A 15,390-nucleotide genomic window follows, 5' to 3' on the forward strand; every position below is an offset into this window, starting at 1 on the left:
CCACGTGCGGCTCTTGTTGCTGAGCGCAGGCGGGCAGAAAGCGCGGCGGCGGCCATGGAAGGGGCGGGCGCGGGTGGGGGCGCGGGTGGGGGCGCGGGTGCGTGCTCGGGCTCGGGCCGGGCCGGGCCGGGCCGGGCGGGGTGAGGGCGATCGGGCGATCGGTCGATCCCCAGAGGTGTCCGGTGTGAGCAGCCACGGTCGGCCTCGAGCCGGCCTTTCCGCTCCCGGCAGCAGAAGAGACAGCAGGGCCAGGCGTCCTCTGTGCCGCGCTGGCGGTCGGTACTGGGGCAGGGGGCGTCGGTCCGTCCTGCGGCGGGTGCCTTGGACTCGGCCAGGCCGGTGGGGTGGCTGCAGCAGGCTCGGCTGGGCATGGGCCTGGCCCTTTTGTGTATGTGTATGTCCGGTGGTGTTGCCTGCTCCGCTGTCACAGTTTAATTGGAAGAAAAATTCCAATGCTGTGAATAAATCTTTTAGTAACATTGGTGGAAGCTGAGGAGTCTCAGCACTTTCTCAAGCTGAACCCTGGGTATCCCATGGAAATGGAGCATCAAATCATTGCAGGGAAGGGTGCAGGAGGTGGGAGGTTTGGCTGTGTTTCTTGCAGTGCAGTTTATCATTAGTGGTAGATTAGGTTTTAGTCAGTACTTACAGATGGCATCCCTCAGGCAAAGAGAAGATTTCAGACTCCAGGATTTCCTACAGAAAAATGAGCTGGAGTGCTTTTGTCAGTCACCCTGAACTTTCTTTTTTTGTCTGTCCACTACACAGGCTGTAAGATTTTTTTTCTTTATTTATATATTTAGTCCATATAAAGTGCTGCAGCTTTTGATGGAGACAGCTGGAGCCTGTAGGAAGACACGTGCGAGAGTAAGTCCCAGTCCCCTGACACACCTGCAAGAGGTAGAATCCTACGTGGCAAAGCGGCGCTTGTCACAGGCACGCCACCGCGCTAGGCTGGGAAGACTTTTCAGCGGCTTGCGGGAAGCTGTTCTATCCCAATCACACAACTCTGCCTCAAAGGTGCGGAGCAGCGACTATTTCTCTATGCGTCGCTGTTATACCTGGGTGTGTTTAAATTTAGCCAGGTTTATTAATATGACCACTGTATCTTTATGGGTGCCAGTGTGTGTGAGTGTGATTTCACTGCGTGAAGCTTTCCTGGATCTCTTACTTTAAAGCTGCCAGTTCAGCATAAGCAAATTGTTCACTTCATAGTCTCTGGGTCATGGGTTGTTCATGTGCCTTATATGTGCTTTTCTTAAGGGTTTTTTGCAGCTTCTTTATAGCTTTGCAGCTTCTTTGTAGTGTTTTGGAAACAAAGCAAAGGATCCTGTGATGAAGTTATCTTGATTTCACACCATTTTGCTATGAAATCAGAGTGGTGAGTTTAGGGACAGAAACAGTTAAAGGGGAGGGAGTAATTCATTCAGCCTTATGAGGTGCACTCTGTCCTCAAGACACTGAAAAAATAAGTCTGGGAAAAAAAACATCAATGCTGTTTATTGATCTCTGCTAAACTAAGAGACTATTTTATCGTTTATAAAGATGAAATGAACCCAAAATACTACTGAAAAGATTGATACTACCATGCTCAAAGCAGAGGAATAAACATCAGGAGTACTTTTATCCTCAACTCTGCCACTGATTCATTTAGTTAGATTGGTTACTTACAGTTTTCCAGTTTGTAAAATGGAGAGCGTGGTGATTGTTTAGGACAGGAGTTGTCCTTGTAAAGGGCTTTAAGACTCCGAACATGTAAAACTGCTATCTGGCGCTTGTGCCTGCTGAACCCCTTATCTCTCCTACAGATTGAAGTAGGAGTTCAGTTTGCCATGTTCTGAACAAAAATGCAAGTTAAGCTGAAGTCACCATGAGCTCAGAAGCCAAGACTAAACAGATACTTGTTTTGTCTGGACTAAGGGGACTATCATCACATACCAACTCTTAAAATTGCTTTTTAATAGTATCATGTGCCCCGTGTGTGACTTTTGAAGGTCAAAAGAAGTTGAGTATCTTCAAGAGCCTAAATAGGAAAGTTCACTTGTAATCCTAGTTCTTAGTGTCTGGCTAAAATACCCAGTGTGACAACGCTGAAAGGTAGACATCCTGTCAAAGGTGATTGGGATGGTCTCACCAATCACATATATATTGAAATATTTTTGAGGTGTATATGTTTAAATGCATTGGGCATTTGTTCTCAGTTATGCTTGCTATAAATGATGAAGGAATGATGTTCAGCACTGAAGTTACTCCAGTAACTATCAGTGTAGCTGAGAGCAGAATATGGCAAAGGCTTCTCCTAGCAAAGTTCTCATGGGAAATTATTAGTAAAGTCTTAGGCCTAAAGTTGGTAGACGTCCAACAAGACTTCACAGCATGGTATTTCTGGACATGCTCCAAGAAAAGAACAATCCAAACAAGACTGTTTGCTGATGAAAGAAGATCACAGTTAAGTAGCAAGTATCTATGTGACCAGGTGTTATGTGTATGTGTTGCATAATACATACCTAAATATTTATATTCTGCATTTAAGTTTGCTCTGGTATTAGTTCTTGCCCCTTTTCATATGAATGAGGGTATCTGGTGAAAATACAGTTGTTTTCGCAGGGACATCAAGATAACTGAATATCAAAATGAAGGAAAAGTGAAGAAAACAACCAAGGCCTGTTAAAACATTGATCTAGTCAGAGCAGAGAACAATCAGTTCTGATTTTTTCTTGTGTTTAGTATCAGGTTTTGCGTAAGGCTAAGAAATCTATCCAGAAGTTGGAGCAAACCTTGGGTTCTTTGCTGGAGATGAAAGGTAACTATGCAAGTATTTGCTTTGGACAGAGCGCCTGGACTTGTTTATTTATTTGTTAAAGAGACATTTAGGTACCTAGCTGAGCCAATTAAAGCGTTAGAGCTGACTGTGACTTTAGTTGTAACAGTAAGCAAGGGGTAGCAAAAAGTCTTACTGACCTACTAAGCACTGCACCTCAGAAATCCCCCTCTGACTCTGAGTTGTTCCTACCCCCTCCCCTGCCAAGGTGAAGGAAGGAAACTGGTAATTCCTGCCATCCCATGGTCAGGCAGAATGGCATTGTCACCCTGCTACCAGTTCACCCTCAGCAGGTGTGAGGCTGGTGTGGGTCGCCAGGCTGCATGCTTGGGCTCCCACTGAGAGGCTGCAGGAGCATGTGTGCTCCTCCCGGCCTCAGCAATGTGGTGTAGTGTGAAAGACAGCTGTCATGAGCACCCAGGATTGCAAGTCAAGCACAGCCAGAGCTTGAACTGCAGGCTCTGGTGTCAGGTAAAGGAGAACAGAGAAGCTGCTGAGGATTTCCTAGTACAGGAAATGGAAGCCTCTAGTTAAGAATTTACTCTGATAGAAACAGGTAGAGAGGTGCTGTGGCTTTGTTTTCTTTCAGCTTGGTGGGTCGTCTTCATACACTCTTCTGTTACCACCTGTGGCACCATGCGTCACTGCAGTGTAGCATGTGCTGTCAGCAGTTGAGGCATGCCTTGCCAATGTGCCATCTTGTTTACTGATGCTGGCCGCTGCCTGCAGTGGCAGCAATTAGTACTGGGGGCTGATGGGGTACAGACTTTGGACGTATTTTTGTGTCCCTTCAAGTGTCCAAATTACTGTCAGGTAGAAAAAACCCTGCTATTCTTGCAACTTGCACCTCCAATAATTTGCATCAGTTAGAAGTCCCATTGCTTAACGTGAGCAATCTCCTCTGAACCCACATCCTTGAATAACCCATAAAAGTCAGTCATAGGTAGAAGAAATAGTTTGACAGAGCAAAATTGAAGGGATCACAAGCAGTGAGGCTGGGTGAGGAGAATATGGAGGTTAATTTCCCCTTGTGTTTACTTGCATATATGTACAGTTCATACTGCTTGTGAATCACGTGTTGGTTGTCGGGGGTGTGTGTGTTAAATGCAATTTGCTTGTTATATGACAGTCATAAAATACCGTATTGACTAGTGCTTGCCTGGAGTTTGATTTGCTGGTTATTTTATTAATATCACCATCATTTCTGTCAGACCAACGTTGGGAAGAAGGCATTAATTTTAAGTTCCTCAGTGATAATAAACTCCCAGTAATGCTAGCTACATTGTAGGAGAGGCAGACATTTCTCCTTTTACATCATTTTTGTATAATGAAAAGCTCTGGCTTGTGAAGAACCAGATGTTGAATTTATTTTGTTTGATTGGGGCTGAGGGTGGGAGGGAAGCCAAAAGTGTCACTGATGTGACAGTAACCTTTCTGCTGACAGCAGAGTCCTTCAGTCTGGAGGATGGGAATCTGTCCAGCTTGGAGGAAGTCAGGGAGCAATATGTCAAGAGGCACTTCAGCAATCATAGGTAAGGGCTTATGCCAGTCAAGTAAAGATGATAATACTTTGCACTTGCTTCCATCCCAGCATCTCTGAACCTCTTTGTCATTGTTACTGAATTTCCAAGCAGAAGCCTTTCATTGTGGGGAAAAGATGAAGAGAATTCTCCTGGACCCCTGTGATCCTGTACAGTACACAAACACTCTAAGCATGTTGCTGGTCTCATTTCCAGTCAGTGCTTGTATTTCCTTTCCCTTCTGTGTAGCTGATCTGCACCAAGGGCTTCTCATTCACCTGCAAAGCAAAAGGAGGAGGAGAAAGCTGGCTTGGGAAGAATGGCCCTGGACTCTGGAGTGGCCATGACAAGGGCCTTATTAATCCAGTTAAGAAGTTGTTCGTGTGGCTTTTCTTCCTGTGTGTTCTTTCCAGCACTGCGTCAGCCTCGGAAGCTGTGAGTGAGAATGACTCTACTACCTGGTGTTTGATTCAAGAATGTGAAAAAAAAACACTGGAAGAGGATGGGAAGCCAGAATTGATCCAGTCTTCAGACACTTCATCCTCAGATCTGGTGGACTTTGAACGGTAGGTACACACCACATTGCCTTCAGTTTTTTGACTTGTTTATATTAACATCGTGCATCCAGTCGCTGCCATTCCTACAGCCCTGCTGGAGCCTGCCTCAGCCTTGCAGAAGCCTTGTGCCAGCAACTTTAGCCCTGCTGGTGAGGAACCTGAGCACCTCCCATGTCTTTTACCTGCAACTTGCATGTGAATGGTCTCCCAAGCATCATAACAGCCCCCAGCTCTCCAGACCCTGGAAAATCCCTGAGAATTTTCCATCCATCCTCAAGAAAGAGAAAAAAATGTATTTCAAGTGTGTCAGTCCCTGTGTGGCCATGTTTTACCATTGTTCATGTGGCCTGCAGAGTAAGATGCAGCATACCTGCTAACAGTAGTGGTTTAACAGACAAGTTCAGATGGAATTGGACGTTATTCATCCAGAATGGTTTATGCAAGTGCATGTCCCTGTGTGTTTTGCTGTCAGTACCACTATCAAGTTGTATCCCTGCAATGGGGCTAGATTTTAGGAATGTAGGAATTGCTGCACCAGATGAAATTCTTGATTCCAGCTGTTTGTGTTCTGGGGAGGTGCAGGAACCAGAGGTAGGCAGGTACTTTCCCCCGCAGTGATGTTTGTCCTGCCTCTAATGGCATTGTTATGAGGAGCTTGAATGCTGTTGCCCCTTCCAGAAATAGACCCTAAGCTCCTGGCAGCTTGGACTGCTTTTGGGGGGATCAGAGAAGGGTAAGGCTGGATGCAACCAGGGGAGATCATGCAGTTCTTGGCTTGTGGGCTGCAGAGTAGTGGTGGCCTGGAAGATGTCAGAAAGCACTCCTCAAAATGTCTGCAACACACGGACGAGCAGGGGAACCTAAACACTTAGGTGTGTGTTACAGTTACAGCTGGTGGGTGCAAGTCTGTAAACCCCCTTTAGGATCAGCTCCTAAGTGCCTGTTGCAGGACTTAAAAAACAAAGACCACTTTTCTCATGTCAGTGGTCCATGTATTTTAGTTTGGGGTTGTAATGGTAAGATTACTGGGTTTTTTCAAAGTTACTTATATCTTAACACTGAGTACATTATTCATCGCATTCTTTCCCTTGCTGTCAGACAGAACTAGGAGCTACTTAGAAGTCATGAATCCTTTTCCAAAAGGATGAATGATCATTTAATTGTGAAGATTTGAGAAACAGATAGATGTCTAATCTATCCTGTACCCTCAAGCAGAGTCAATTTTGCCCTAACCGTCCCAGAGTAAAGAATACGCAGTGCAGGAGAATCCAAAGCTGCAGCTGGCAACCTCTTCCACAGCGTCACTGCCATAAACAAAAAATTCCACAGTTCCTTGTTCTCTTTTGCTTTGAACTGGTACTTATTTACAAAATTCCCTTGGACTATTGAGGTTTTCATCAAAACGGGATTGCAGCTGTGTCAGCAGATGGCACCAGCCTCCCGCTACTGTTCCTGCTTTTGCTCCTCTGAGAATCTGAGGTCTCTGTAATAAAGATACCGTTTACAAGACCTTGAAATCTGCTGAATCAAGATTTTCTGGGGAAACTATGCTCTACTTCATCATAGACTGCAGGACATAGCTGTAAACACCTGACTTTCCCCTTCTTCACTGACAAGGTAGACCAGAGCCTGTACTGTGTGGGCTCTGGCGCTTATCCTTACAGTCTTCCAGTCCTGGCAGACGGCATTTGGTTCGTAGCTAATCCGTCTCCAAAAAATTACCTTTTATAACAGGCATAAAACAATAGGGACTCTTCAGCAGAGAAAGTGACAGCCTTTTCTTTGTTGATTGTCTACTCATTATTTTGGCAGCATCAGAAATGCTTTGAGATTCAGCTGACTTTTTTTTTTCTCCCATGTGCAGCAGCAGGAGCTGTATTGGTAGGACTACACAGTACTCTGTCCAATGCAAAATGTGGTTGTCTTCTTCCAGTTGGGAAGGAAATACTTGAGTCATTTTCAAGCTTAATTTCTTTAGCAAAGCAATCTAATGGTGATTCATATTCTTCTGTTTGAGAAGCTCCAGATCTTTTGTTTGGAGCTGGATATCCAGAATCCTTAGTGAGCACAATAACTTACATGAGAACTCTTATTCCCCTTCTGGTACTTTTTCTCCAGAAATGGTGGAAAATAATACAGAGTGTGGAAACTGGAGTTCAAACATGTTTATGCTTGTGTGCAGAATTATCTTAAGATTTTCAATATTGATTTGCTGGAACAAGTATTTAAAAAAAAAAAACAAAACCAAACGACTGAACTCTTTTGAGTTACTTTCTCATGCAATACTGTTCAGTTAATCAGGAAATGTGCTTATTTGGGACATCTTCCAAGGAATCATTTTGAGCCCAAACTTAGTAACAATGACTGCTGTTTATAGAACGCATGGTTTGTACTCTTTTGATCTTGTTATTTTCATCTGAGAAACTTTAAGCATTTAATTAACAAAAAATAACCTTCAGTGCTGCTTTCCAAAGTAGACGTTATTATCCCTGGTTCACTGTGGCACACAGGACTGACAGAAGAAATGGGATTGTTCTGAGATTTAGTCACTGGGTTGAAATTACAACATTTATGTCCCATTACCAGTTTCACTACAGACTGCATAGAAGTCAGTCTTAGGGATGCATTTCCTTTGATGTGAGATAGAGGAAATGTAGCTCCCATGCTTGTTTAAGTTAGTGTCCAGGCCTGGGGTAGTCTTTTTCTATCTGCATGTATAGTACCTGATACGTCAGGATATGACCTCAACCAAGTGTAGAGCAATGCCAGTAAAAGTATAAAAAGTGGCTTGCAGTGTCAAAATCTCAGGATATAAAGGCAAGTAACTCAAAATTTATTAAATACCAGAATGAGGTTTGCCTGTGCAACAGGTACAGCCTGCAGTGCCTCGAGGTTCTGTTGTGAGGCAGTCCTGCTGAGGCTGTGGCTGGAGCCTGCCTTTTGAAGCTAAAATCTTGGTGGAACAGAGCTGCTAAAATCTTCAGACGGTGTTGGGCAACCTTCAGTAATTGTGTGAAGTCTTAGAGGGGGGAGTCAGTGAAGTAGTTATGAATCACAGCTACTCCCCAGTCTCCTACTGATTTACAATAGATGGCTGCCTCATAGCCTGTGCTTAAGAGATGCTCCCTTTTCTTTCGTTACAGATACCTGTATTTTTATAAGCACACAGTGGACCTGCTGATAGAGCATGGAGTTGTTTGCACTGAGGAAGTGCCTCTTCCTGAGGTCTCCATGACTATTTCCCACCTCTGGCAAGAGCTTTCTGAAGAAAGGAGAGACAGCATCCTGCAGTATTGTAGCCAGAGAGATTTCCTCATGGATCCTAAAGCTGCTTGTCAAGAGCCTGCATGCACTGAAAGTAGTGTGAGGGACAGCGGAGGTAACAGCGAGGAAGCCAGTGGTTCCTCAGTCTCCACACCAGAGGAAGTAAGTGCTCGGTACAGTGGGTCCTGTGCCTCTGAAACTCCAAACCTTCAGATGCTAATTGGCTCTGAAACTTTTAATTGGAAACATACAGTAGTTGTAATTGTGCTTTCCTAAGACCACTTGAATGCATAAGTGGAGACAATAAGCAGCCTCTGAGTAAATATCTGCACCAAATTCTGTCTTGGTAAGATACACAGCAAACTGTTGGAGTCAGTGGTAGTGATCCTGCTAGTCTCCACTGACCTGTAGAGTTTCTGTGCTAAGTAACAGTTAAATTTGCTCTAACTTGCTCCAAGGGGAGGGAGTGAGAACAAGAATTATACGGTTATGGTGCTCTGCAAACTCTCCAAGGAGCGCAGATGATCTAAATACAGAAGGAATACCCAGTTTGCCAAGGCCTGCTGTGTTTTGGGTTGGGTGTTTTATTTTCATCAAAGCACTTGGTAGCAAGTATTTGTAGACCAGTTTCTGTACAGGGCTAATAAATGCCAGTGCCACGCACCTTGGCAGAGCCACAAAGTCAGTGACTGAGTAGACCAGGGCATTTGTTAAAAAGAGACAAAATAACAGCCAGCTCTTTGTAAACTGTTCCTGGAGCACATAAGCAACTAGCTGCTCAATGACATGTATGTAATTTTACTAGCTGCAAGGGAGGGACAGATGTCCAACTTTAATAGGTAAGTAAAATGCATTGACAAGTTCTTTTTGCGTCACAGGACACAACTCATGTTGCTGGCCTCCTTAATAAATGTCATGGGGATGTTGCATGCACAGCACTTTTCTGGCACAGAAGATGTGTGAACTGCATTATGGTGGGGTGAACAAATAAGTTTATTGGTCTGTCACAGGGAGCATCTGAACTCCTTTGTAAGCCAGGTCACACACTGGAATCAGATTTGGGGAGACTGGCTGGTACAGCTGAGATCTCCAGCCATAAGCAGCAGCAGTCTAGTCTCTAAAACATTGATATAAATAATGGTTTTTAGTGATTTTCTGGGAGATGTAATGTTAAGTAATTCCTACAGGTTGAAGCATAGGCCTAAGGGAATGGAATAACCTTGTTCCTAGTCATGAAATACAGTTATTCTGTATTATTCCTTTCTCCATAGAACCCTTTTGGTTTACTCTATATGTAAATATACCCGTTAAATGGAAAGAAAGAGTATCATGCTTTGTAAGACTTCATTATTAAAGGTGATGCCCTAGGTAAAACTCTTAGGTGGCTGGATATGTTGACATCTGAAGTGTTTTCTCTGATAGGTAATGTTTGAAGATGCGTTTGATGTTGCTGCTGATTTCCTTGACAGAAGTGAGACTCAAGGAACATCTAGCCAGAGGTAAGTTATAAACTTACCCCTTTTGCTAGACAGAGTAAGTTAATAGTCAGTACTCCATGACAAGTTTTCTGTGGAGTAAGGCAATAGCCTAGCTTTCTTTTTTGTGCCTAATTTTTAGTAAATGGTTAGAACAGCAACTTCCAGCAATTTTGCTCACAATAATACTCTCTTAAAATGCAAAAGTGAAATGATTAATAGGTATTTATGGCAGAATGAGTAAGAATCACTTACTAAGAGCACCCCATCACTTCAGGATAACTCGAGTTCTTCTTTTAGCACTCTACGTAGCTTTCCATCTTTTCAAATTACAATATTTGTGAAGTTTTCCTTTTCTCTCTCTCACTTACCAGGTCTCTGAGGACCACAAGGCATTCCTCGGATAAGTCAGCTAATCATAAACTGTACTCTCATTTAATGAGACAAAAATTGTAATTTTTGAACATTGACTCCCTTACCGTTTTTAGTACCCTAATTTAATCACAAGGAGGTGATCAAACTAAAATGTGATTGACCTGAACAGTAACATCCAAGAAACACAAGACCTATTAAATAATAACATCTCTTTCCTCTGCAGGTCAAGTGAATTACCTAAAAGAGAACATGTCAGATACAAAGCTGGCACTGCCTTTGATTTGTCCCAGTAGACCAAAGAAAGAAAAGGGTTGCTTTCCTCAAGAGGAAAGTCACATCTTTTATGCATTCTTGCTACTTAGTCTTCATTAGGATTGTTTCTCTTTGTAAATAGTGTTTTTAACCTGTTCTTTTTAATCCCAGTTTCTACTTATTTTTCAATATTTAGAGAGTTCTTCAGTGTGAATCTCTTTGTCTTTCACCACCATTCCACCTTGTACTTCCAGAACAGAATGAATGGAAATAAGGTTGTTTTGACTGTTGATCAGAATATATTTAAATACATAAAGCTTAGCAAATACATATCTATTAAATAGCATTTATTAGGTCAAAATTGCTGTTTACTTTTAAAATAAGAAAGTATTCCTTAATACTGCAATGTATTGCAATCTATTTTAGATCCCAAATTGGATTAGTATTTCAGTAGTCAACATTTATCCTGTTCCCTTCCTTCCTTATCACTCTGTGCTTTGTAATTCTGGGCAAAGGCGTGATGACAGAACTTTTTAAAATCCCAGGGAGAACATAGAGGTGAGGTCTAGAATGATTATCATAGCTTTTTGCCAGTTACCTGTTACCCGACTACAAACCTGCCAGTGATAGCTAGTATGTCATTTCATGGCCACATGTTACTGCATTCACTCAAAAACTTTATAAAAGAAGTCGAGGCTGTTTCTCTGAACAACCCTACAAAATACACTACCAAATAACCATTGTTTCTCTCTGTTAAAATAGATATATACTTTTCCCCACAACAGTGTTACTGTAGTCGTCACGTGTCAGTGGATCTCTTTGTTGTGATACTGGTTTCTTTTATTGCTGTTCTCTGTTCTTACGTATCTTCCTTGCATTTGTTAGACAATATCTCATCAATATATCCACCTCCACTCCTCCTTGTTTTCCTTGGTTATTTTCTTTAATATCAGAATCATCTTGAAGACAATGTGAATCTTTTTAAACTTATAGGTAAAATATGTAGGTGAGGAAGTAAGTAGGAGGAAAAACAAGGGAACAGGAATTTAAATATAGTATCTGGTTCCATTTTCAGTTCAGCATTTCCAAGCTGCGCTTCTGAAAATCCAGAGAATCACCACAGACTCTGTCTGCAGATCACTGACTTCCTAAAAAGCCTCTTCTTTGCTAATACACAGTTTTTCCAGGTAAGCTTTGCTAAAGAATTCCTTACAGAAGGATCAATGTCTTTCTGTCATCGTCAGAAAGAAGCACAGAAAACATCGTCTGTTTTCTGTGCTTCTGATCATCTTGTCCAGAATCATTACAAATAAGAACTCTGGTTTCATCGCTTCAGATGTGTCATTCCAAAAGGTCACTAGGATTGTGTCATTGTGAGGAGTTATTATTGCTCAGAGTATTATTCAAAATGGCAAATGACATGGGGAACTTTTGTTGTTGTTGTTGTCTGCATGAAAGTTCCTTGTGGAAAAGCTTGAGTGATCTCATCTGAACAGGCGAAGCTCACTTCGCAGTTCTCCATTAACCCCCAGCTGCTTCATTCTGAGCTCAGTAGGACCACCTTCTGTTTGTCTGGGTGCCAGGTTCCCTACCCTGAGCCCTCCGCTGGCAAGCCGTAGGAGTAGGATATTTGTGTTCTTGAAGGAGCTGATAAGCTGCTGAACTGCCCCTTAACCTCAGCTTGCTGTTGCAGGTTCACTAAGCCAGAAGTCATTGTGTTTGCAGTATTATTCCTCCCCTTCTTGCCCTCCTGCCAAGGAGGTGGCTCAGAGAGTGGAGGACTGAAAGGGAGATATCCCTCAGCCAGAGCATGCTTGTGTTTGTGATGAGGGGTAATTGGGACAGCAAACAAAGCAGAAACTAGTGTTGCACCACTATCTGAATCTACCACACAGTGGCTGCTGCATGCCATTTGGTTTCCCCCATCTCAGGGAGAGAGAAGCACTAGAGAAGGTGCAGAGGAGTGGCAGCCCACGCAGCAAAAGGCATTAAAGAGGAGCTACTAGAGCAGGACTCTTCTGCAAAAAAAGTCTGAGGAATACCATGAGAGAATTTTGATCCTAAATTATGTGGATTTGGTACACAGAGTGGTTATTCATTGTGTCTAATACCAGAAGGACTCGAAAGCACTCAGTGAAATGAACAAACAACATATTAAAAAATAGTTGCATGTGCAAATTACCAAATTTAACTCCTGGAGCATCAATCCATTGGCAGTTATTAAATCTGAAGGTCCAGATACAATTTCCAGCTTAGAAGGTCCTCACAGCACAGTTTGCCATAATGAGGGAGCATATATTGTGGAGCAGAGCACACTGCATGCACAGTTCTTGCACTTTTTGTCTAAATATCCACTCCTGGCTATTGTCAGAGAGCAGGCACTGATCTACACAGCCCTTTGGTCTGTGAATAGCTATCTTCTGTGTAAGGACAGAGCTCTTCCTGTGCTTATGTAAATGACTGTGAACTAGAAAAGAAAGAAAAGCTTTAGGCAAGATATGGTATTTCCTGGTTTAAAATTTCTTTTGTGGATGTCATGCCTGGCAGCATTAGGTGGTCCCATTCTGTCCTGCTGCTGCATTGTTATATATGAGCCCAAGTCCATCTCACAGCTCCCAGGTGAGGTGATAAGAGAAGAGGTAGTGTCTCTTTCAAGCTTTAAAGAGGGACATTTGAAATAAGACTAGGAGAATGGGAGTGATGGGAAGACAGGCAGCAAAAGAAGCTGAAGTACCGCAAATTGGCAGTTGAGTGAGCTCCGTGGATCCAAAAGGAAATAAAAGGCTGTGTGCATTTCTTTTATGCAGGAACTTTTGAGTTGTCTGTGATAAGACAATAAAAAGGAAGTTTGAGCAGAAATTGCCCAGCTTAGAGAGTACTGATAATGTGAAGGTCACAATCTGTTTTGGTTTAGATAACTGCAGTACAGCACATCTAGAGAGTCCTGCCAAGAGACACACAAAAAAATACGACTGACTAGATTTTTTTTGGTTTGAGCGCAGAAATTCAGCTCCATCTCAAAGCAAACAGATTGAGGCAGTTATGGAAGTGGTTGCAGAGCCAGGGATAGGAAACATTCCAGCTAGCTTGAAACACACCAGCTCAGGCAGCAGCAGGGAGTTCGGTATAGGCTACATACCTTACCCTAGAAATTGGGCTACTCGGAGCATTAGAGACTTCTGGACTTGATGGGGAAAGGAGCCCTTCCTGCTTACCTTATGGGTGTGACTGAACCGCTGCAGCCTGTTCCCCTTCCCTTGATGTGGTATCTGCGCCAGTGTTACACTGGCCCGGGAGTCTGGGCAGTGCTGGGATAAGTTATCCCAAAGATAAAGTGATGTCCTGGTGCACCGTGCACACACCTTGTAGAAGATACAGAGGTGAGTAGCAGGTACAGTACCAAGGTGAGGCATGCGATGTGCTCCCAACAGAAATATGAAAGGCAGCCTATGGTCTTCTTTTCTTTCATCTGCAGAGCTGATAAGGCGACAGGGTTCATTGCTGGTCATTACAGGCTAGTGCTGTGTTATGCCATTTCTGGTTAACTGTCCAGGTACGAAGTACTATTGTTGGATTGTGCATGTTCACCATTTCATAGTCACAGATGCACTGAGTGCAGCTCCTTTTGAGCCGCTGCCCTGGCCATCAAGGCTGCCAAGGGCATGGATCCCGGTAGTATAAAATGCTTGAGAAAGTTGCACGCAAGAGGAGGGAGGAAATCCATTAGACGAGGAAAGGGAGGGCTCCGGAAAGGTCAGTGACCTAAAAATGAAAACAGGAGCATGCTTCCATGGTACATGGTAGAGAAATTTCTCTGAGCATGAGATTAATTAAGCAATCTTGTAATTTTTTAAGAGCTGTTGTCTTAAGGTCACATCATAAAAGATGCTTAGCAGCAAAGGCAGTAAAGAATTAATTTAGATTGAGGTCCAGAGGTTTTACAATATCTAAGTGAAAGTCAGTGGGTTTTTTTCTAAGCAGCACTGAGCACCTTTGCATTTTCAAAGGCGTAATTTCTTTTAAAATTATGGATTTTAGATGAGTCACTTGACAAGCAAGTGGGATTTATTGCTCCTTAAGCCATACATTTTTTAAACAGCACCTATTTTTAAGAGCAGCCTTGCCGTAAAGCATCTTGCATCAATGCAGAAGGTGGAGTAGATTGACTGTAGGCATGAACACTTTCATCTAGTTTGATTTCTCAAGAGCCACTTATTCTCTGTAAGCTGGCAAAAGAGAAGGAAATGGTCTTCTGTTGCTAAAAGAGCAGCAAAGCCTGAAGTCAGAAGTTAAGGGCTCAAGGAAGCTCTCCTATCTTCAAAGCCTGTTATGTGACCCACTTGCTACCACAGTCAGTAACAGCTGTCTAAATGATGTAAATAGACATAGGGTGGAGCCCTGTGATTTTAGAAAAAAAATTGGTTGAAAATTTGAGCCATTCATCAGGCATCTCAGGCACTTGACAAGTGCTGGTTGCTGGTTCAGAGAGAAAGGAGGGCTCATGGTGCAATAACTGATGCATGTCGGCACTTGACTAACGCGCTGTATATTTGAAACACAATCAACTCCTGTGGTTTTTAATCCTGCTTGACTTTGGGGGGCCTTTCAGGAAGAAGATCTTCAGTTCGATTATGAGACTGTGATGCTGAGGTGCACTGAGACCTTTGATGATGAAGATTTCTAAACAGTATCTCTGTTTGCTAGTGTTTTGCCAAGCATTGCCAGGTACAGTGCATGTGAAGAGACTGCACTTCTTTCAGTGAAGCAGTCTCTGAACAGAGTGTGAAGACACTGTGTTAAAGTGGTTTGTTACTGTTCTGTTGACTTCCCATTCCCCCATCGGTGCTTCTTGATGTATCAGTTATTTATACCTTTAAAGTTCCATGGTTTAGATACTTATAAAATCTTAGTAAGTAGTTTTGTCTGTTGCTTTTTAATGTTTAACCTCACTTCACAAGTAAACTGAGGCACATACAGTTGTGACCTTGCCTAGCATAAGCTGTGGAAGAGCTGCAGAGAGGTCACATCAGTGATGGCCTGCACGCCCCTATAGGATGCAGGTCTCAAACTGCAACCTGCAAAGATCATTGCCCTGCACTCTGGCAGTGATTACTTTTCCAGTGCTG

General features: G+C 43.0%; 1 protein-coding gene across 1 annotated transcript; it reads left to right on the forward strand.

Annotated features, from left to right (window-relative positions):
• The first annotated feature begins 124 nt into the window (after positions 1–124).
• On the forward strand, positions 125–14,980 carry STRA8 (stimulated by retinoic acid 8). Its single transcript, XM_080393288.1, has 8 exons — positions 125–1,020; positions 2,728–2,803; positions 4,266–4,353; positions 4,755–4,907; positions 8,042–8,324; positions 9,585–9,661; positions 11,340–11,451; positions 14,874–14,980. Exons 1-8 carry the CDS (start codon positions 829–831, stop codon positions 14,946–14,948), a joined length of 1,056 nt encoding a protein of 351 aa, XP_080249414.1. The 5' UTR covers positions 125–828; the 3' UTR covers positions 14,949–14,980.
• Positions 14,981–15,390: the final 410 nt, after the last annotated feature.

This window comes from Falco punctatus (genome assembly GCF_963210335.1).
Source record: "Falco punctatus genome assembly, chromosome: 6".
Lineage (NCBI taxonomy): Eukaryota > Metazoa > Chordata > Aves > Falconiformes > Falconidae > Falco > Falco punctatus.

Coding starts and splice junctions, on each gene's coding strand:
- STRA8 (XM_080393288.1), top strand. CDS start 829: ATGGAGACAGCTGGAGCCTGTAGGAAGACACGTGCGAGAGTAAGTCCC. Junction 4,908..8,041: donor GATCTGGTGGACTTTGAACG/GTAGGTACACAC, acceptor CTTTCGTTACAG/ATACCTGTATTTTTATAAGC. Junction 11,452..14,873: donor CTAATACACAGTTTTTCCAG/GTAAGCTTTGCT, acceptor GGGGCCTTTCAG/GAAGAAGATCTTCAGTTCGA.